The sequence below is a fragment of the Peromyscus maniculatus genome, chromosome 14 (genome assembly GCF_049852395.1).
Source record: "Peromyscus maniculatus bairdii isolate BWxNUB_F1_BW_parent chromosome 14, HU_Pman_BW_mat_3.1, whole genome shotgun sequence".
NCBI classification, from domain to species: domain Eukaryota; kingdom Metazoa; phylum Chordata; class Mammalia; order Rodentia; family Cricetidae; genus Peromyscus; species Peromyscus maniculatus.
In genome coordinates, this window is record NC_134865.1 from 39019322 (window position 1) to 39043767 (window position 24446).

At 37.8% G+C, this 24446-nt stretch overlaps 1 protein-coding gene across 2 annotated transcripts in view; it reads right to left on the reverse strand.

Annotated features, from left to right (window-relative positions):
* The window catches only part of Cog5 (component of oligomeric golgi complex 5), a 328847-nt gene that overhangs the window by 157624 nt on the left and 146777 nt on the right, over nucleotides 1-24446 (reverse strand). For both annotated transcript variants that reach the window (XM_006989525.4, XM_076550822.1), the window contains one exon: nucleotides 9741-9906. In XM_006989525.4, the coding sequence (XP_006989587.1) occupies nucleotides 9741-9906 (166 nt within the window). The remainder of the gene's footprint in view (nucleotides 1-9740; nucleotides 9907-24446) is intronic.

Here is a 24446-nt window from a genome sequence, read left to right on the forward strand (position 1 = left end):
CTTCCAAGTTTGCTTGCAAACTTGAGTTTTGTTTTTTCCTGAGACAGGATCTCACCATGAAGCCTAGGAAGTCTCAAACATGAACTATCTTCCTGCCTCAGTCTCATATGATTTGAGATGTTCTCTGTATTCTGCGAATATGTGTTGCTTTGTTGTTGTTGTTGTTGTTTTTTCTCTGTGTAGCAATACTGGCTGTCCTGGAATTCACTCTGTAGCCCAGACTGGCCTCGAACTCACAGAGATCCACCTGGCTCTGCCTCCCGAGTGCTGGGATTAAAGGCATGCGCCACCAATGCCCGGCTTATGTGTTGCTTTTATTGGTTGATGAATAAAGTTGCTTTGGCCTATGGCAGGGCAGAATATAGCTAGGCGGGAAAACCATACTGAATACATGGAGAAAGAAGGGTAGAATCGAGAGAGACCTGGCCAGCTGCCCAAAGAACAAAATGCCAGCCAGCTAGTAATGCCACAGCCATGTGGCAATACATAGATTAATAGAAATGGGTTAATTTAAGTTGTAAGAGCTAGTTAGTAATAACCCTAAGCAATAGGCCAAGCATTTATATCAAGTCTCTGAGTAATTATTTACAAGTGCCCTCAAGAGAGGGCAGGACAGAAAAAGGCCTCCATTTACAAATGGTGCCCAACATGCCACAGAAAACCAGAGAAAGCTTTAAAAAGGTTCTAATACACAGAAATGGTGCCACACTGGGCTTCCTAGTCTCTCATGCCAGCTGTGGTTCCCTTGAAATAGAGCTGGTCACCATCCACCATGAGCCAAGCCACACAGCAGGCCTCCGCAGTAGAGAGCCTTCTCCCGGCTGATCCCTGCAGGCTTAAGCTATCAGCGCAAGCTCTGGAAGCTGCTGTGGGGCGGGTTAAGGTTTGTGCTCATATAGACGAAGGGTTAAGAAACACAGTAAAAACAGATTCAGCATGGGTCACTGTGTGTTTAAAAGAAGTGCTAAGGTTTGACAGAAAAAAGAGAAAATATATATACAAGCCCTATATTAAAATATAGAAATAAAATAGTAAAATAAAGTCCTTAGAAAGGGGAGTAAAGTAACATAAAGAAAATGAGCCAGGTGGGGATACAAAATGCACAGAAAGTCTGGATTATGTATATTATTATGCTGTCTTTGAGATTTTTTTTTTAACTGCTACAAGACATTTGATTGCAGAGGCTGCTAAATTAAATCAATCTGCATATCTTGAGTCCAAGGTTTAAGTCAGAAGATAGGTTACTTTGTAAAGGAGGTTTTGCTTTTGTTTACACAGGAAATGAGAGGCTAAGGAAAATCAGGTTTGATTGAACAAGACCCCCACCCCCCCCACCCCCGCCCCAAGGGTCTCCAATGGAAACGATGGCCCAGGTGATCCAACATCCACAACAGCTTCAAGGCTTCTGGCTGTGATGAACAACCACAAAAAATACCAGTCAGGACTTGACTATAATTCTAAATTTTCTCAGGATCTCCCAATCAGCAGGAAGTAGTATAGAAAACTACACCCAAGTTCCCAAAATATCATTTATAAATGTTTGTTTTCATTTAAAGGGGGCTAGTTACAAATTTAATAGTCTTAGTCGATCTCTTTCTAAAGAAGGGGGATATGATACATAAATGATGGGGAAAAGGGTAAATTATTATGATAATATAAAGAGGTAATTGTTGAATCTACTTTAATCCAAAAAACAACTATTAATCTCAAAATACTTTACATTGATATGAATTTTGGTTCACTGAAACAAATTTAAGGTCAATTTTGTTATACTATATGTATATTTCTACCCTTGTTTATGGTATTATGTTTATGCAGATCATTTTAAAATGTAAAGTATAGTTAAGAAATACAAATTAATAGTCATCTATAGTAGTCAAACTTGTAGTCATGTTAGTTAGGTTTTCAAGATATGCAGAGATATATTTCAGATGGATAGATAATCTTCAAACACTTCAAAGACCTACAGAATATGGCATTTAAAATATTTTAAGAATTTAGACTTTTCTCGACTGTGAGACAAATCTGCTCCTGACAACATCAATTACTTCAAGAGAATGATGGGCATCGGAGAAGCTCCTTATGAAGTTTGCTTTCAATGTGGCAAGGCTAGCCATTTGGGCAAGAAACTGTTCTTGCCTGGACTGCTTGACAATATGCTGTATAAATGGGCATGCCTGACCCACAGGAAAGTGACTGCTGAACTCTGTCAAAACAAGGTGGAACAGTCCTTCAGGTTCCTGCTTCACAGAAGAAACTGCCAGATAGTTTGCAGGACAGAGAAGAAAGCAACTGACGAATTTTGCTAAAATAGGTGGGGCAGTTCTTCAAATTTCCTGCTTCACTGAGAATCCTGCCAGACACTCTAGGCCTGTAGGCTGAAGATAGATGCCTCAATGTTACAGAAGAAATTTGGGTGACTGTCCAGGCAGCCAGATGTCTCTATCATTTCTAGATTTTTGAAGCTGGCTACAATGCACTTCCTGTTTACTCAGGTAATATTATATCCTTCTGAGGTCTTTGATGGAGTTGAAGACTATATAGTTATTATTACAGTTTTCCTTAGTTATGATAAAAGGTAAATTAGAGATGAAACTTCAGACTCATGATGATAGAATAGATGATAGAATATTTTCTTTAATTTTGTCAAATACAAATACACTATTATTATTATTCTTGATACCTGTTTTGTTATATATAATTTTATAATGTTAAAGTTAAAACCTTCCTTTTTAATTAGACAGAGAAGTGGAAATGATGTGGGATGTCCTTCTGTATGCTGTGAATATGTGTTGCTTTTACTCGTTGATGAATAAAGCTGCTTTGACCTACGGCAAGGCAGAATATAGCTAGGTGGGAAAAGCAAACTGAATGCAGGGAAAAAGAAGGGTGGAGTCAAGGCAGATGCCACCCAGCTGCCCATGGGGCAAGATACCAGCAGACCAGTAATGCCACAGCCATGTGGCAATACATAGATTAACAGAAATGGGCTAATTTAAGTTGTAAGAGTTAGTTTGTAATAAGCCTGAGCAATAAGCCAAGCATTTATAACTGATATCAAGCCTCTGAGTGATTTTTTTTAGAAGTGGCCTTGGGACAGGGCAGGACAGAAAAAAGCCTCTGTTTACACTCATGGATGCTAGATCTAAATGCATCCAACACTATGCTATCTTTATGCATTCTGTGTTCTTTATATATTCAAAGTAATATTTTAAAAATATTATTTGATATTAAACCTATAGAATATTTATAGTATAAAAATCTTTGCCCTAAACTATGTACAAGAGCTGTAATGCTCCACCATACTTGATGACTTCAATGGGTATTTAAAATAACTCCAACATATGAGAATATTAACAAGAAAACCGTTTCATATTAAAAATAATAACAATACTTATTCTTTAAGAAGATGAAGAACAAGTGCTTATAGTTTTTACATTATGTCATGATATCCACTTTTCAATTGATGACAAAAAGGCAACTTTAAAACCCTTTATTCTTTCTATAAAACAGGCTTACATTAAGATTGACAATATGTGAATAATTGCTTTCATTTTTTCCCTGTTTTTGACAACAAAAGAGGGAATAAGATTAAACAGCTCCTGGAAATTTAAACATTATATCAAACTTTCTGAAAATAATTGGTAGCAAAATTTGAGAGGAAAATCTCCTTTGGTGATTTCTTTCCAATAAACTCCCTTGGTAATTGTATGAATATGAACCTATTCAGAGGCTGAAGCATACCTTTAAAAATCTAGTTGAGATTTAAGATTCTTGTGTTCCTTTTCATTGGTATAATTGATTCAGGAGCTATGAGTTCAGTTTTGCTTAAGGTCATGTACAAAAATGAAATTTTTTTGTTTGTGTGTTTTTCAAGCAGGTTTCTCTGTGTAGCTCTGGCTGTCCAGGGGCTTACTCTGTAGATAAGACTAAAGTGTGCTTCATCACTACCCAGCAAAGATGAAATTCTTTTGTATTATTTATGCAGTAGAAGTATCATTAATCTACATGGTCATTTTTGTTTAATTCCAGGACTACTCTGCAATTGTCAGAGTGCCTTCAATAAAAATATGGAGGAAAATGATGCAGTTACTACAGATAATAATGTGGGAAATTTTTTGGTAGAGTAGTAAAATGAGATAGCAGAGTCAAAGAAAGGGAAGTTGAAAAGGTAAGTAACTCTTCTCCCACCTTTAGGACCTAGGCTGTGGGACACAACCTGTTTCCAGGAACCCTCAACCATCACTGTCCCAGTTGCTGGCCAGCAGGGAAGACTCATGCGGGCTAGCTTCCCCACCAACAGCCCCCACTGGACCCTGCAATCTACCAGACCCATGCCCTACCCCACATTCACCCATGCCCCTGCGACCTCAGTGGCTTCCTGAAACATAAAATTCGTCAGCTCTGATTTAAACCAAGAGCAGCTCCCTGAGACAAAGAATCTGTCAGTACCAATTACACCAAGAGCTAAGATTGGACCAAGAAAGGCAGCCTGAGATACAGACACGGCAAGAACAGAGTGGACCAAGAGCAGCTTTCTCAGACACAGGCACCTCTTGCACCTATTGGAGGAAGAGATGGGTTAGACGCCAGTGCAAAAATACATCAATAGGATAAAGAGCAACATGGCACCACCAGAACCTAGCAGTTTTACAATAGTAAGACCTAAACATCACAACATAAAAGAAGCAGAAAAAAGTGACCTTAAAAATAACGTTATGAAGATGATAGAGGCCTTTAAAGGAAATGAAAAATTCCCTTAATGAAACTGAGGAAAAGACAAACAAAAAAAATGGGAAGAAATTAATAAATCCCTTAAAGAAAGCCAATAAAATAAAGAAAAAGCAATTAAACAGGTGAAGGCAACAATTCAAGACCTGAAAATTGAAACAGAAGAAATGAAGAAGACACAAACCGAGGGAATGCTGGAAATAGAAAATCTAAGTAAACGAACAGGAAGTACAGATGCAAGTATAACCAACAGAATACAAGAGATGGAAGAGAGAATCTCTGGCGTGGAGGATACAATAGAGGAAATAGATTTGTCAGTCAAAGAAAATACTAAAGGCAAAAAAGTTGTAACACAAAACATCCAGGAAATCTGGGACACCATGAAAAGACCAAACCTAAGAATAATTGGGATAGAAGAAAGAGAAGAACACCAACTCAAAGGCATAGAAAATATATCCAACAAAATCATACAAGAAAACATTCCCAATTTAAAGAAGGAAATACCCATGAAGATGCAAGAAGCTTATAGAACACCAAATAGACTAGACTCCCCCAAAAGTCCACGTAATAATTAAACCACTAAGCATACAGAATAAAGAGCAGCAAAGGAAAAAGGCCAAGTGACTTATAAAGGCAGATCCATCAGAATAACACACGACTTCTCAATGGAGACTCTGAAAGCCAGAAGGTCCTGGACAGACATAATGTAGACACTAGGAGACCACAGATGCCAGCCCAGACTACTATACCCAGCAAAACTTTAGTTACCAAAGACGGAGTGAACAAGACATTTCAAGACAAAACCAGATTTAAACAATACCTATCAACAAATTCAGCACTACGGAAAGCACCAGAAGGAAATCGCCAACCTAAGGAAGTTAGATGCACCAATGAAAACACAGGCAATAGATAACCACACAGCAGCAAATCCCAAAGAAGGCAAATACACACACTACCACCAAAAGATAACAGGAATTAACAATCACTCACCATTAATATCCTTTAATATCAATGGACTCAATATAAAAAGACATAGGTGAACAGAATGGATATGAAAACAGGATCCATCCTTCTGCTGCATATAAGAAACATGCTTCAACTTCAAAGACAGACACTACCTGAGAGCAAAAGGTGGAGAGAAGACTTTCCAATTAAGAAGAAAGCTGGTGTAGCTATCCTAATAGCTAACAAAATATATTTCAAATTAAAATCAATCAAAAGAGATCAGGAAGGACATTACATATTCATCACAGAAAAAATCCACCAAGATAAAGTCTAAATTCTGAATATTTAAGCCCCAAATACAAGGACAAACATGTATGTAAAAGAAACATTACTAAAGCTTAAACCATGCATCAAACACCACACACCCCATTCTGACCAATGGACAGATTTGCCAGACTGAAACTTAACAGAGAAATAAGGGATCTAACAGATGTTATTACTCATACAACTGATAAACACCTTTAGCAATGTGGCATGATACAAGATTAACTCAAAAAAATCAGTAGCTCTCCTATATACAAATGATAAATGGGCTGAAAAAGAAATCAGAGAAACATCGCTCTTTACAATAGCCACAAATAACATAAAATACCTTGGGGTAACTCTAAGCATGTGGAAGACCTATATGACAAGAACTTTAAGTCTCTGAAGAAAGAAATTGAAGAAGACATCAGGAAATGGAAAGATCTCCCATACTCATAGATAGGTAGGATTAACATAGTAAAAACGACAATCTTATCAAAAACAATCTACAGATTCAATGCAATGCCAATACAATTCTTCACAGACCTTGAAAGAACAATACTCAACTTCATATGGAAAAACAAAAACCCAGGATAGCTAAAACAACCCTGTACAACAAAGCAACCTCTGGAGGCATTACCATCTCTGACCTCAAGCTCTACCATAGAGCTATAGTAATAAAAACAACTTGGTACAGACATAAAAACCGACATGTGGACTAATGGAATTTAACTGAAGACCCTGACATTAATTCACACACCTATGAACACCTGATTTTTTAATGAAGGAGCCAAAACTGTACCATGGAGAAAGGAAAGCATCTTCAACAAATGGTGCTGGCATAACTGAACGTCAACATGTAGAAGATTGCAAATAGATCCATATCTGTCACCATGCACAAAACTTAAATCCAAGTGGAAAAAGACCTCAACATAAATCCAGTTACTCTGAACCTACTAGAAGAGAAAGTAGGAAGTGGTCTTGAACACATTGGCACAGGAGATTACTTCCTCAATATAACACCAGTAGCACAGACACTGAGAGCAATAATTAATAAATGGGACCTCCTGAAACTGAAAAGCTTCTGGAAGGCTAAGGACACTGTCAACAAGACAAAATGAAAGCCTACAGAATGGGAAAAGATCTTCACCACATCTGACAGAGGGCTGATCTCCAAAATATATCAAGAATTCAAGAAACTAAACATCAAAATACCAAACAATCCTAGTAAAAAATGGGCTACAGACTAAACAGAATTCTTAACAGAAAAATCTCAAATGGCGGAAAGGCATTTAAGGAATTGCTCAACATCCTTAGCCATCAGGGAAATGCAAATCAAAATGACTCTGAGCTACCATCTTACACCTGTCAGAATGGCTAAGATAAAAAACACTGATGACAGCTTATGTTGGAGAGGATACAGAGCAAGGGGAACACTCCTCCACTCTTGGTAAGAGTGCAAATTTGTATCAGTATGGTGGTTTCTCAGAAAATTGGGATCAATCTTCCTCAAGACCTAGCTATACCACTCTTGGGCATATACCCAAGGAATGCTCAACCATACCACAAGGACTCATTCTCAACTACGTTCATAGTAGCATTATTTATAATAGCCAGAACCTGGAAACAACCTAGATGCCCCTCCACCAAAGAATGGATAAAAAAAAAAAAATGTGGTACATATACACAATGGAGTACTACTCAGCAGAGAAAAACAATGACATCATGAAATTTGCAGGCAAATGGAATAAACTAGAAAATATCATCCTGAGTGAGGTAACTCAGACTCAGAAGGACAAACATGGTATGTACTCACTCTTAAGTGGATAACAGATGTAAAGCAAAGGATAACCAGACCACAACCCACAGCTCCAGAGAAGCTAGCTAACAAGCCGGACCCTAAGAGGTACGCATAGATCACCCTGGGAAGGAGAAATAGATGAGATCCCAATGAGTAAACTGGCGATGAGGGGTGGCAATGGAGGGAATGGGAAGGGGGATGAGAACATAAGGGAATGGGATGGTTGAGCTGGAACAGGGATGGAGTGGGAGAGCAATGAAAGAGATACCATTATAGAGGGATCCATCTTGGGGATAGGGAGGAACTGGGTGCTAGGGAAGTTCCCAGAAATCTACAAGGATGACCCCAGCTGAGACTACTAGCAATAGTGGAGAGGGTGCCTGAACTGGCTTACCCCAGTAATCAGATCAGTGAATACCTTAACTGTCACCACAGAGACTTTATCCAGTAACTGATGGAAGCCGATGCAGAGATCACTCCAAGCACCAGGCTGAGGTCCAGGAGTCCAGTCAAAGAGAGGGAAGAGGGATTCTATGAACAAGGAGCATCAAGATCATGACGGGAAAACCTACAGAGACAACCAAGCTAGTGGGACTGGAGCCTCCAGGGGACTGGACTAAGCCCTTTGTGTAAGTGAGACAGTTGTGTAGCCTGATCTGCTTAAGGGCCCCTGGCAGTAGGATCAGGATCCATCCCTGGTGCATAAGCTGGCTTTCTGGAGCCCATTACGTATGGTGGGACACCTTGCATAGCCTTGATGCAGGGGAAGGGGCTTTGACCTGTACCTACTGAATGTACCAGGCTCTGCTGACTCCCCATGGGCCTTACCTTTTTGGAGGAGGTATTGGTGGGGTGGGTTGAGGAGGGAAGGCTGGAAGGGTGGGGTGAGGGAAGAGAGGGGAATCTGTGGTTGGTAGGTAAAATGAATAAAAAATTCCTTAATTAAAAAAAGGAAAGTCATGCCGGGCGGTGGTGGCGCACGCCTTTAATCCCAGCACTCGGGAGGCAGAGGCAGGCGGATCTCTGTGAGTTCGAGGCCAGCCTGGGCTACCAAGTGAGTCCCAGGAAAGGCACAAAGCTACACAGAGAAACCCTGTCTCGAAAAACCAAAAAAAAACAAAACAAAAAAAAAAAAAAAAAAAAAGGAAAGTCAAGATATATTTGACTCTCTGCTAAAGATGACACAATAGGACAATTGTGTGATGAAAATGAAAGTCAGAGAAGGGAAAATTCTCTGTTAGAGCTGAGCAAAACCGAGAAGGGATAGAATTTAATGACAAGCTGAGCACTCTTTTCTTCTAGACTACATGGTAAGAAATGGAAGACGAAACGAAGTACAGGCAGGAAGAAACACATACAATGAGCGGTCTTTCACCTTCTATGAAGAAGTGTGCTGTGCCTATGAGTGACACTACACATTGCAGCAGGAAGAAGGTCAGAGTATTAAGTTAGGGCTGTGGGCCACCTAAAGTCTACCTTTCAGTAGCTGTTTTCTTTACACCTTGTCATTGCTGTCAGTCTCCCAAGGGTTTTCTCCATTTTGACTACTTTAACCACTGTTTTATTAAATAGGAAAATTATAAGGAAAAGTCCAGAAAGCTAATATAGAAAAGGCATTCCTTAAAGATGTTTTCCTTCCCAATAAAAAGCACATCAGGATAGGGACTTTAGGAAGAAAAATATGATCTGTTCTTTTTCATATCTGTTTCCTTCCAACTAAATGATGCCACATCTTAGACATCTTTATCTAGAGGTTCTGAATATACCAAGTGGCCAATTCAATTCACTGACTATACACAAAACTTATAAATAAGTTCTGAAACATAATTTCTCCTCTCATTTTTTGTCTACTAAAAAATGAGTCATTAGATTGCTTTGAAACACGAGTGCCTGACATACTATTCAAAGAACTTCTCAGTTATAAATAAATAAAGGAGCTAAATATAAACCATCCCCATACCTCTCACAGCTGACTGGGAAGGCTGAGTCAAAACTTTGACATCCAATGCATTGTTGATACTGTCTTCCAAAGCAGCGCAATAACCATCCACAACATTGGTAACAGTGTCCTTCAAAGTCCCCAGATTATGGAAAACCTGAAGAGCTGTTCCAACTTGAGTTGGATTCTGAAACATAGTTGAAATGGGGGTGAAAACAGATATGAATAGGAAATAAGAAAAACTAATATAAATCTTAAGAAAAAAAATCAAAAACTTTAACTGGCATTTTAGCAGTTACTACTGTATTTCCAGGTTAACAAAGGTAAGGGTAAAGGCAGTTTGCGGTGAGTTTTATTTACATACATATACTGTTGTGCCATAAGTTCTTGATAGAATATTTAATTTGAAATGATATTCATTTGCTTTTCTTCTTGTTCAATGAAAACAATAAATCTCAAACCCATTTCCTGTTATTTTTTAAGGCTTACTGTGATTTACCTCTTTGTCTACCCCGCCTCATGTATGTGTGTGTGTTTGTTTGTGTGTTTGTGTGTGTGTGTGTGTGTGTGTGTGTGTGTGTGTGTGCGCACGCATACACTCATGCAGGGTGTAGTTTGATTTTATAGTAATGCCAGTAGATTTCAGAAGTAATTTCTGAAATTATTTGTTAACTTAGTTTGAAATAAAAACTAATGAGGTAATTTAATTTATAGATACTGAATCATGTTGAATGATAAAGTAATTTGAATGAAGCATTTTAGCTCCTGAGTTCACACACACACATGGGATGGGGTGGTGTAGAAGCAGAAGTAAATCACAGTAAGCCTTTAAAAAAAAAAAAAAAAAAAAAACAAGAAATGGGTTTGAGATTAATTTTTTTCATTGAACAAGAAAAAAAAAGCAAATGAATACTATTTCAAATTAAGTGTTCTATCATGAAGATAGGGCACAACATTTAAAGTATGAGTTGCCTGTATGTAACGACTGGAGTCTAGATTCCCAGATATCTGAGTGAGCATGGCAGCTCACCTGTAATCTCAGCTTCCCAGGAAGGAAATGGGGGATCCCTAGAGCAAGCGTAGAGAGCCAGCAAGACTAGACATAGCATAAGTTCTGAGTGTGACTGAGAGATCCAGCCTGAATGAATAAGGTGCAAAAACATGAAGAATAATGTCCTGACATCAGCCTTTGGGCTTCTATATCTTACACATCACTACATACTAGTGCATACATACACAGGTACACCCTTAATACATGTGTGTACACACAGTCACATGAAGCATACATCATAACTCTAAATATTGCCAGCACCTCTGAACTGTCTCTGGTTACCCAAATTGTACCCCTCCAAATATTATCACAATCATAACTTTTGACACAAGATTAATTCTGTTTGTCACCTTGATGTTACATGATTTTTTAATCTGGCTCTCTTTGCTCACTGTCTTATGTGTGGAATGCTTTTGTGTTGTTTCATGTAACAGAAGTTGATTCATGTTTATTGCTGTTTAGTAATGTCTGCGTATTCTATTGTGGACATACATTTGGGTTGTTTCAATTGTAGGCATTATAATTAATACTGGGATAAACATTTGGACACTCAACACTTGGTTAATAAATACACAGAGGTGTCTCTGCTGTGTGAAAGCAGAGTGGAGTCACAAGGCACTACAATTTTGTGTTAAGGGACAAGGTATACTTCCCAAAGACACTGCAAAAGCTGCAGATACCCCATCAGCTTATCCACAACCAGACAGCCATGCCGCTAATGTGGTCACTGCTTTCTGTAAGCACTATGGTTGTCACTGTCTGTTCTGTAATAGCTGGGGAAGCTGCTTTTGCCATGCATGGGAGGCATTTAATTTTTTGTTTGTTTGTTTGTGGGGGTTTTTTTGGTGTGTATATAAAATATATATTCCTTATTGTCCATGTTTAACTGGTTGTTTTATTGTCATTTATATATTTGTATAAACTGTATATTTTAGGTATAATCACTCTGATAATTGTTTCTATTGTAGAATGTCCTCTCTTATGAAATCTTTTAAGGACAATAAATTCTTAGTCTGAAGAAGTCTTTCATTAAATGAAAAGACATTACTAATCTGAAGGCATTCTCTACAGTTAGCACTTTGGGCATCTTATTTTGTGAATATTTCTTATTCGTTAAAAGTTCCATACATTTACACTGATTAGTCATCCACTGCTACCTCCCTCCAGCTCCCTCCAGTGCTCCTGGTCTTCGCTCCCTCCCAGCTCCATGTCCTCTTTTTACCTTTTTGTTATTAATAACTCTGAGTTCACATAGTACTACCAACATGTACATGGGTATGTGGCCCTCTCTCCAGGCATGAGCATCCTACAACATGCACATGGGTACGTGGCCCTCTGTCCAGAGCATGAGCATCCTACAACATGCACAGGGGTACGTGGCCCTCTGTCCAGGCATGAGCATCCTACAACATGCACAGGGGTATACGGCTCTCTGTCCAGAGCATGAGCATCCTACAACATGCATAGGGGTACATGGCCCTCTGTCCAGAGCATGAGCATCCTACAACATGCACATGGGTACATGACCCTCTGTCCAGGCATGAGCATCCTACAACATGCACAGGGGTACATGGCCCTCTGTCCAGGCATGAGCATCCTACAACATGCACAGGGGTACACGGCCCTCTGTCCAGAGCATGAACATCCTACAACATGCACATGGTACGTGGCCCTCTGTCCAGAGCATGAGCATCCTACAACATGCACAGGGGTACATGGCCCTCTGTCCAGGCATGAGCATCCTACAAGTTAACAAAGTATATATGTGGTTTATAAATAAAGGTTTTCAGCACATATTAATGGAGATTTGCGTCATTCATAGATGATCTAACAGAAATTCTACTGTTTTTTCATGACTACATATAAAATATCATGAAATTAATTTCTATACAGTGGGAGGTAGAAGTCAGTTTCAGCATTTTTCTACATGATTATTGACTGACCCGACAGTATTCACTCACAAAAGCGCACGCACAGCATGTGCACACTACCCCACCCCCTCCCTTTCAAAAGCCACCTGCGCAGTAAGCCAAGTGTCCGTATGTGTGATTCCTTCTGGATCCTCAACTTTCTCCTCAAAATTTAGCCATCTGAATTATTAGCCTAGCTTCAAAATGCTTTTTAATCCTAGTTCATGATATTTATATACATCTCAGAATTGGCCTAGCAATTTCTGTTTTTAAAAAACCTCGGATTACATCAGTGAAATTAGAATTGACATCTGTGTCATGATGGACTCTCCAACTCACAAAGATAGTATTTCTATCTATCTATCTATCTATTTATTTATTTATTTATTTATTTATTTATTTATTTATTTATTTATTTATTTATGTCTTCATTAAGTTCTTCCAATAAGGTTTGGAGGTTTTCTATGAAGAACATATATATGTTTTCTCATTTATGGAACTAAGAATTAAATGGTTTTAACATTGTAACTTTATATTTTTTGTGTGCTGTTAACATATTAAAAGTGATATATTAAAATTGCAACCTAACAAGCTTTCTCCAATTAATTTTTTTGTTTGTTTTGTTCTTTTATTTTTTGGGACATGGTTGCTCCATGTAACCCTGGCTGTTCTAGATCTCACTCTATAGAGCTGGCCTCGAACTCTGTAATTAATTTTAGCAGCTTATCTCCTTTAGCAGGAGCATGCAGCCCATTAACCCTTGACACATATTTCCTAGCCAACCTAACAGGGCTATCTCACAGCCTGTCAACAGCCAGCAGGCAGCAGAGTATAGCCCAAATATCACTGAGATACTAAGAAAGACATTTAATGATCTATCTACCAGAACTCAACCTTATTTCAGCATTTACTTTAAAGAGAGGCAAAAAAAAAAAAATGGGTGGAGAATATATAAAACAAATAAAGAAATAAGAGAAAGATGAAAAAAAACAAAGATGAACATGAATTTAAAAAAGAAAATTCTACAAGAAGAGATGCAATAACACCTAGGCAGTCTAAGAAAATGAGAAACAGAAGAGAGATAGAAAAGGAAAAAATGGGTCATTTTAACTTCTAAATTTTTTACCTAGTAAGTCTGAAGAATATATCTACAAGAATCTATAATCAGTCATTAAATAAAAGATTTTGGTTTGTTTTGAGACAGGGTCTTGCTATGTAGCCTAGGCTGGCCTTGAACTCAAAATTATCCTGCATAGCTTCTCAAGGGCTAAGACTGTGTACACCCAGTTCAAATAAAAGTTCTTAAGATGATTTGAAATATAGTCAAGAATGAAATGAATTTCTTTACATATATTTATTTTATTTTTATGTGCATTTGTGTTTTTGCCATGGGTGTTGGAGTTCCCTGAAACAGGAGTTTCAGACAAGTGTGAGCTGCCATGTGGGTGCTAGGAATTGAACTTGGGTCCTCTGGAAGAAGAGTCAGCACTGTTAACCCCTGAGCCATCTCTCCAGCCCAATAAAATGAATTTCATAGAGAAAAATAATCATGACAAATTAAGGTAGCAAATCCACATAAGGCCCTTACTGTCTTATAAAATTTTAAATTAAATACGTAAGCAGAGGTTACTTTAGAAATAAAGTAATACAGTTAGACCTCTAATTCATGCATTTAACATACTCAGATTCAATCAACTACAGATTGATACTATAAAAAAGATGTGTGTCTATAATTGAACATGGACAGTTTTTTTCATGTCATTATTCTCTAAACAATATGAAGTACAATTATTTGCACAGCATTTATATTGAGTCATGCATCAGTAATCTAGACTTGTTAAAGCATAGAGGAGAAAGTTAAATGTCAGTGCTATTGCATCGTATGTAAGGAGCCAAGTGCTTGGAGTTTCAGTATTTTCCCCTAAGTCCTCTAACAGACCCCAAAGAACACCAACAAATGACTATATGAAATCACAATTCTAGCTACTCTGTTTTTCTGAAAATATTTATTACAAATGCCATCAGCTATGGTCCTAGATGCATTTATCCCTCCTTCCTTCTGTTCCTCCAGTCTCACTAGTAAACACCTCTAGAAGCATCTGTTTGTATTGTTCAAATCCTCCTCAGCATCCTCCTACAGCTGGAGTTACCATGTAGCAGAAACATAGTGAGATATAAGAACATATCTGCTATAACAGTTTTGGGAAAAGGTTTTTATAGCACTGTCATCTTGACTGGCAGCTAGCCATGTCCCACTCTGACATCCTCAACACAGACTTACAGCCTAGAGGTAACAGTTATCCTGTAATCACAATGAGACACTAGCAAAAGGACAATACAGCTAATGAAACAGGGAGAAAAACTGTCGGAGAGATGAAGCAATGCCAGCACCCCCCCCACACACACACACACACGCTACCTTTTTAAACCCCTGCTAAGCTAGCTCACTATTACAGCTCCAGCTATTTACTCCAGGACAGAATTGAGGAAGGCAGGGAGGAAGGTTTTAGGCAAGAATCAGTAGCAGGTGTTCAAACAATTAGCAGGAAGACTGACGAGAAATTAAATAGTCTCAAGATGACAAAGATATCAAAAAGGTGACAATGATGTGGTTCAGGGGAAGAAAAACAACCTTTTTGAATAAAAGGTATCTGAACACCTATATCTCTTTATAGAAAAATAATGAATTTTGTACTTTACCAAAAAAAAAATATGAAAACCGCAAGATAAAATTATATAACTTAAGAAAACACAATGATAAAAATTATAACGAGTCTGAAAAAACTGAAGTCTTTAATTTGGGGATACAGAAAATGTTCTTTTCTCATATATAAAAGAAAACATGGAGAATATGGACTTTATCAAAACTGAAGTTTACTTTTCAAAAAAACAATGACAAGGCATGGTGGTAGGTAACATTACTACTAATAGGCAAAGAACCATAAGCCAACGTCCATCAACCTATCAGCACACATGATTAATAATCCACAGACTATGGCTATTCAAAACACAGGTTTATTCCTAAAGTAGTATAAACACAATGGCACATCATACTATGAGAGCAACAAGATATACAATATTATCTTTCCCTTTATTTTATTATAATAAATTTTTAGTAAAACGCAAGTCTACTGAGATTTGTAATTGTGCTGGTGACAAAAGGAGGTGCTGACTATAAACAGGCATATAAACATATAAACAGAAAGCAGACTTTCTGTGGTTTGTGTAATATTCTAAAGCTAGGTTGTAAAACTACATAAACTCAGCTGGGGTGGTAGTGGCATACACCTTTAATCCAAGCAGAAGGCAGAGGCAGGTGATTCAATTAGTTCAAGGCCAACCTGTTATACAGAGTGAGCTCCAGGACAGTCAGGGCTACACAGAGAAGCCTCATCTGGAAAAAAACTAAAATCAAAAAACTAACCAAGCAAACAAACAAACACCCACCCAAAATGTGGCGAGCCACAGGAATATGAAATAGAAGTCCAGCTGTATATTATAAGCTATACTTTGATCAGACCAAGGGTCACTCGAGTGGGAAGCCAATCAGCAAGGTCTATTGGTGTTATGCAGCTTAATATTCAGTTGTGCCTTGCTATGAATTCCTTGTGCTCATAATTCTCCTAAAATGTCTATGTGTGTGAATCTCCAGTTCACAGCACCTGGACAGTCAGTAGACAGAACCTTCTGCTCTGAGCTCCAGGCCTCTCTTTAGCATTTGTTTTGGGTACCTGCCTTTTGCAAACACCCTCCTTGAGCTACTTCCTAAGATAGAGTCAACCCCAAAGAAAGTCTTAAAAGACAAGCAAGGAACAGATAGCTACCAGGCCATCTGTTAGATCCCTGAACACTCCCACCCACCCCCTCAACCACCCCCCATCCCACCCTCCACACTCTGCCATCCCTCCCACCCCCTACCCCTGCCCCGAACTAAGGTAACCTCTTAGATCAAAAGGGTTTTCTTGCCTAGCAGTGGTGGTGCACACATTTAATCCCAACACTTGGGAGGCAGAGGCATGTGGATCTCTGTGAGTTGGAGGCCAGCTTGGACTACAGAGTGAATTCCAGGAAAGGCACAAAGCTACACAGAGAAACCCTGTCTTGAAAAACCAAAAAAAAAAAAAAAAAAAGAAAAGAAAAGAAAAAAGAAAACAAAGGGTTTCCTCTCAACAGGTGTGAAAGCTGTGATGCAGACTGACTAGCTATCAGTTCTCTTCCCCTGCCCTGTCAGAAAACTGGCAGCAGAGGAAAAAAGTGACAGTTTTAACTTTTAGTGACCTACAGACCTTCTCTACCCTATTACCCTAAGTTTATAGTTGAACACATTTATGACAGATTCATAATGCTTTCACCTAACCACAGTAAGGATATATTTCTGGCACATAAATTCCTTTTCTAATTTATTTCAACTACTAACTGACTCCATTCTTATCTCTCCCCTTTTAGGTTGCAAATAAAATTGCCAGGAAGCCTCTAGAGGGGACCCCTACAATCTTTTGCTATATACAAAATATGAGGTGTTGCTGCTTGGGATAGGATATAGGCCAGTCCTGGGAGAAGGGGGTTAGAATGAAAGGAACCAAGGAAATGAAGAGATTTGAGAGAGTTGAACTGGTGACTGAATGATGGTGAATGACAAATAAAAAATTGAACAAAAGAGCTCTGAGCAGCTGGATTCATTCCCACACCAATAGTAGCTTCTCTCTTGAGCCCCTGGAATTGTATGATATTAGGGTTGAACCCTTAAATATTATACAAAACCAAAACAAACAAAAACTACATAAACTAACTAAAACTATATACTTAAAGTACATGAATGTTATGATTTATGTAAGTTACATCTAATGGGGAAATGAAGAAAGCCATACAATGGGAGAAAACATATATAATACATACATATATATGACAAATGATTTGTACTAGAATATATTAAGAATTATTCCAACTTGAGCATACAGTAAGTTCTTTAAAACTGTAAAAAAAAAAAAAAACTTCACTTTTATCATTTGAAAAGTTAAGTTACAATATTCATTCTAAAAAGGAAATTATACCTACAAGAATCTTCCAAACACCCACTAAAATGTTTACAATCAAAACAACTGCCAACATGAATTTGGAGGAGCCAGAATTCTAAACTACTGATGTGGTACAGAAAGCAACAGAACCACTTCAGAAAATGGATATCCTCTTCAAAAAGCAATCACGCCAGGGCTGCACTGGCTCAGCATCTGTAAAATCTCAGGTTCACTTTAGAACACTAGGGGATGGGTAGCCATAAATATATTTTTAAAACCTAACAACTTTTGCCATACAAATTCACCTTACAGAGACAGAAAGTTCCACAGATGGGAAGCTGTGAACTCGTAAGCTTTACTTAACATGGGCCTAACATAACTTATAGCAACACATGAATGGGTAAATGTTGTTTTTATAAAATGAAAGAAACAAAAGAGGAACAAACTACCAAGACATACAACATAGATTGATTTCAACCATGCTGAATTAATAAAGCCAAGCATATAAAAGAATATACTGTATGACTCCCATTGTAAAAACCTATGGAAAACACAAAACAATGATTCTAAATGTCTGCCTGATTCTATGACACTGTTTTTGAATCACAAAATAAAAATACTGGTATTTTCCTATCATTATAAAAGTCTAATAGTGCATAAACTAAATAAAATCATATACAGTTATCCAAATTCAAACAAATTTTTAAGAAACAAAAAAGAAGTATACACACATTCAAGAGTAAGTATCAAATTTTAATCAAAGAGAAGCGAGAAAATTCTATATTTAAATTAAATTAAATTACTAAGTTATTAAAAATTTCAAAGAGCCAAGTGTAAATGAAGTATTACTCACTGAACTGGAAAACTATGAAAAGCAATAATGTTAGAAGAGCTTGGGGCTAATAGTAGCTAGTTACATAGGAATGTATACTTCAAGATGGCAGTAAAATTAGAATGATGAACACTTCTTGGATTATTCATGAAAAAGAATTTTACCAAAACTAAGAAAAATATATGTGTGTATAATCTAACACTTGGAATAACAGGGCTACTTCACATTTGGTATAAAACAACAGCAAAGGTATGTATCATTAGGTAACTATACAAGAGAAAGGAGCAGACAGGAAGAATGGGGGAAGAAGGGAAGAATTTGAAGAATGAACAGACAGAATGATTTAAAGCAGGGACCAATGTGCTTTAAACAGCAAGATAATAAATATTTTCAGTTTTCATGGTCTCTGTTTCATGTCCTTGTTTTTTTTTTTTTTTTTTTTCCTGAAGTCACTCAAAAGTGAGTCTAGAATGGTGGTTACCAGGATGAGGGTTGAAAGGGGCAGTGATTAATGAACACTTAATTGCAAAAACACAGAAGCAAGACTTTCTAGCATGATGTTTCATGGTAGAGTGAATAGTCACACAGACAAAATACATCTCAAAAAGTAAGGATTATGAACTCAAACCATTAAGAAATGGTAAATGTTTGAGATCTGTATGTCTACTCTAACTTACTACCCAATGTAACAAATCATCATGTGTAATCCAATAAATATATACAATTTTTATATTTTATCATTTAAATATATATTTAACTGTACATATACAACAAAGTGGCAGCTAACCAGTAAAGTAAAATTCAAAGGCAGCCAAGCCATAATCTTCCAGTTTGTAATTATGAATGATAAGAGGTCAAATTTAATTTTCCAGCAAATTTAAGGATAAGACAGTAAATGTATAAAAGTAGTTAAGGTTAAGCTTTAAGAAATTTAAATTAATTAGTTTAAAATTATGAAGTGCTATGTAAATACAAAAACTGTGGAAGAATTACTCTTTTTATTTTTTTTTTTGGTTTTTTGAGACAGGGTTTCTCTGTGTAGCTTTGCACCTTTCCTGGCTGGCCTCAAACTCACAGGGATCCGCCTGGCTCTGCCTCCCAAGTGCTGGGATTAAAGGCGTGCGCCACCACCGCCCAGCCAAGAATTACACTTAAAACTAGTATTTTCCACATGTCAGAAAGTTTAACTGGAAAAGAAGTACGCCATATGCAAAGTCTGCATGTAATCTAAAGAGAGTTGTTTTAGAACAACAAAAGACTTATCAGTTTAAGGTTTGCAAAATTAATTTTGAAATCCTTAGCCATGTTTAACTTGAAGAACTATTATTCCTAGTTATCCGCCAAGTTGTTTACTGCGTGCAAAGAAAAAAACTATGCAGGAAAGCTAAAAAAAATTATACCAAAGGTAGAACTGAGAGGGAATCTGTTGTAACACAGACAGGACTCAAATAGGCAATGCTAACTATGCATTTCAAGGACTAAGGAAACCGGAAAGAGGAAGGGCAGACGGCTCAGTGGGAAAAGCGTCTGACCTCCAGAAACCCAGACAAAGAGCCAGACATGGCCATGGTTTATATTTCTAGCACTAGGGGGAAGAGAGGCAAATTCCTTGGTATTCACTGGCTAATCACTCTAGGCAAAACAGTGAGTTCCAGGTTACTGACAGAACCTGTCTCAAAAAATAAGGTAGAGACTGTAAAACCTGGATTAATGCTTCTCTTTCTAGACTCTTGACAGATTGGATAATTAAGTATCCCAATGAACTGAAGAAATGGAAATTTTAAGCTTAAATTACTTAAGTGAATACTGCTCACTACAGTTTACATAGAAAATGTGCTTACTGATTCTAGTAACTGCAATTTCTTTTTTCAGTTAGATGAGTAATGGGAAATTTTTGTTGTATTTCAAAATTTAAATAAACTAAAAACATTAATCTTTAAAAAAAAGAAAAGAATAATGCAGAGAAGTAAAGATAACACGATGTCATCTTCGGGTTGCCATGAATAACTACACAGTGAGCATACCCACACACTTGCTGAATAATCTTTTTGTACACTGTGAAGATGTCTCACTCTGATTGGTTTAATATGAAGCTGAATGGCCAATAGCTAGGCAGGCACACAGGATGCTGGGAAGAAGGGGGAGTTGCTAGCCAGCAGCAGATGGAGCAGTAAAGGCACTATGGAGATGAGGTAATCAAGCCATGAGGCAGAAAGTCAATTAATAGAAACAGGTTAATTTGAGTTATTAGAGCTAGTTAGAAACTAGCCTATACTATGGGCCAAGCTTCCATAATTAATAATAAGTCTTCATTTCATGATTTGGGAGCTGGCTGGGAGGACAGAATAATCCACCTACAAAAGGTGCCCAATGTGAGGCCAAGCACATCCACGTGAAACCTGAGAAAGCTTTAAGAAAAAGTTCTAAACACACAAGAATGGAGCCAAACACAGCTTCCTAAGTCTCCTGTCTCTTATGTGGGCTGTGGTACAGAGACCCGTCTCCCAGCAGCTGCCTGTGTGCTTGAGCTGCCAGTGCGCCATGAGCTAGTAAGCTAAATGGCAGGTTTTGCTCATGCAGAAAAAGGTTACAGATATGCAGTAGAGCAGGTTCAGATGGGAAAAAAAAAAAACAAAAAAAAAAAACCTTTAAACAGGTTACAGTTGTGTTTAACAATGTGTGTAGACTTAAGAAAAAAAAGGTACAGACAGTCACAGAAAAAATAAATAGCTTAAAAATAATAAAATCTTTAGAGAGTAAAGGAAGAAAAAAAATAAGCCACATAAGAATGGAAAATACACAGGGAGTCTGAATCCTATATGGTGTCTTATTAACTTTGAATTTGTTAAATACCAATATACAAAAACAATAGCTGCTAAGAGACACCGGATTATGGAAACTGCTAGATTAAACCAACCTACATATTTTTAAAATGTCTTAACTTCAAAATGGAAGTCAGACAACATGTTGCATTGGGGGAGAGGTTATACTTCTGTTTTCACAGGAAATGAAAGGCTGTGGATTCCTTCTAGGTTAATAGAGATCAGATTTGACCAGCAGAGACTCCTGAGTATCTTGTCTACAGACATGGGGGAGGAAACCAAAAAAAGATTACAGGACAGGTAACATGTAGGCTGAACACTTGACATAAGAACAGCTCTGATGCCGGGCGGTGGTGGCGCACGCCTTTAATCCCAGCACTCGGGAGGCAGAGCCAGGCGGATCTCTGTGAGTTCGAGGCCAGCCTGGGCTACCAAGTGAGCTCCAGGAAAGGCGCAAAGCTACACAGAGAAACCCTGTCTCGAAAAACCAAAAAAAAAAAAAAAAAAAAAAAAGAACAGCTCTGAGACTGGATGAGCCATGATAAGTCCTGTAGGCTACAGAGTCCTCGTGACTTATTTTTACAAGCCATCTTTTCATAAGGCATGGACAGAGATTTATATTATAGTTTGATTATACAGTCCAAATGGACTTATAAAGTTGACAGATGCCTTTTACTTGCTCAAACACACACACACACACACACACACACACACACACACACACACACACAAAAAAAAAAAAAAATTTAAAAGCACATTTCATGCTTGTGTTAATACAGATATGTATGTTACCTTTGGAAGTTTATGTGTTTTCAGAGCAAGAGGACCAGACACCAATGAAAACAGGCAGCCCAGGTGATCCAACCTCTTAAGAGTGCCTCTGTTACAGTTACCAAAGAGTTCGGCATCCAGAACAGCTTCAAGGCTGCTGGCTGAGATAGTCTAGCCTCACGGACAGTACTCTAGCCAGGATGTCAATAAGCCTTGCACTTTGCCATTGCACAGAGACTGACAACAAATAATACAACTAACTCTCCCAAGACTTGACCATTATCCTAATTTTCTCAGGACAAAGATGCCAACACCCTCAGAGAGGAGGAAGCAGTCTAAAGAACATGACGCCCACATTCCCAAGAGGTGGGATGGATGGTTTTTGGCTGTTCAAAACGTTATTGATGGATGTTTGTCATCATTTAGGAGGGTTGGTTACAAATTGTTACTGGTCATGGTCAGGGAGAAAGCTGAATAAAGGATTCAGGGATCTCTTTTTGAAAGGAAAAAGGGGGGGTATAGTATAGAAATGATGGAATAAAAGAGTGGATTGTTAATTCTACTTTTGAACAACCACTAGCCTCAAATACTTTACATTTTTGTAACTTGATACAAATTTAAGGTTATTTTTGTTATACTATATTTGTTTCTATTCTTGTTTAAGGTATTGTTTCTATGCAGCTCATTTAGAAAGGTTATGTAAAGTTTTAGTTTTTGGAAGCTATTTAGGATAATAAATACTGGTTAATAGTCATCTATAGATATCAAACTTATACTCATATTACATACGTTTTCAAGGTCATACAGAGATATATTTTAAATAGATAGGTGATCTTCAAACATTTTAAAGCCCTACAGATATGGCATTTAGAATGTTTTGGGTTTTTTTGGTTTTGTTGTTGTTGTTGTTGTTGTTTTCAAGACAGGGTTTCTCTGTGTAGTTTTGGTGAATGTCCAGGATCTATATAGCATAAGGCTTTTCAAGACAGTGATACATATCTGTTCCTGGCAGTACCAATTTACTTCACAAAAGGATGATGGGTATCAGAGAACCTCCGTATGGAGTTTGCTTTCTTTATGACAAAAGCTAGCCATTTGGGCAAGAAACTGCCCTTGCCTCGACTGCTGACAGTATGCTGTCCAAACTGAACCAGTAGGATACAAAGAAAAGTGATTGCCGAACTTAGCCAAGATAGGGTAGGACAGTCCTTCAAAAGTCTATTAGATATTCTAGGCCTGCAGGCCAAAGGTGGATGCCCCAGCGTTGCAGAGGAACCTTGGTTGACTGTCCAGGCAGACAGGTGTCTCTGTCATTTCTTTTAGCTTTAGAAGATGCTTACTCTATACTTCCTCTGGGGTCTTTGATGGAGCTGAAGACTAGATAGTCACAGTTATAGTTTTCCTTAGTTATAACAGAAGATAAATTAGGTACAGCATTTTGGACTCACCAAGATAAGATAAATTATAAAGTATTTTCTCCAAAATTGCCAAATACAAATGGACTACACATTGTAAATGTAATTCTTACCTGATAATTGTTCTTATTATATATAGCTTTGCTGTCTTAGAGTTAAACCCTTTCCTTTTCATTTAGACAAAAAGGGGGAAATATTGTAGAATAATCTTTTTGTACACTATGAAGCTGTCATTCTGATTGTTTTAATAAAAGTTGAATGGCCAATAGCTAGGCATGATTTTCAGGACACAGGAAGCTGGGAAGTAGAAGGGGGGAGTCGCCAGCTAGCAGAAGAAGAAGTGGCATGCACAGTAGAAAGTAAAGGTAATAAAGCCATGAGACAAAAAGAGGTAGTTAGTAATAATAAGCCTAAGCTATTGGCAGATCTTCTATAATTAATAATAAGTCTCTATGTCATTATTGGGGAGCCAGCAGTCATGAAGAAAAGGCTTGACTAAATCCCCCCACCCCCCACACACAACAAAAAAAAGAAAGAAGTAGGAAAAAAACAACATAAAACTGGGAGGGGGGAATAAGAAAGGTCAAAGCAGAAACAAAGAAAACTTGAAACTAGAAATATATATAAAGATCAAAGAAACAAAGGGTTGGATTTGTTTTCTGTTTTCTTATTGTGTGGTGTGTAAGTGTATGCACATGTGTCTGGGCATGTTCATAGATGTGAGTGTACATGTGATACATCAAAAGATAACCAATGATGTTGTGCCTTCTCCTTTTTTTTTTTTTTTTTTTTTTTTTTATTTTTCGAGACAGGGTTTCTCTGTGTAGCTTTGCGCCTTTCCTGGGACTCACTTGGTAGCCCAGGCTGGCCTCGAACTCACAGAGATCCGCCTGGCTCTGCCTCCCGAGTGC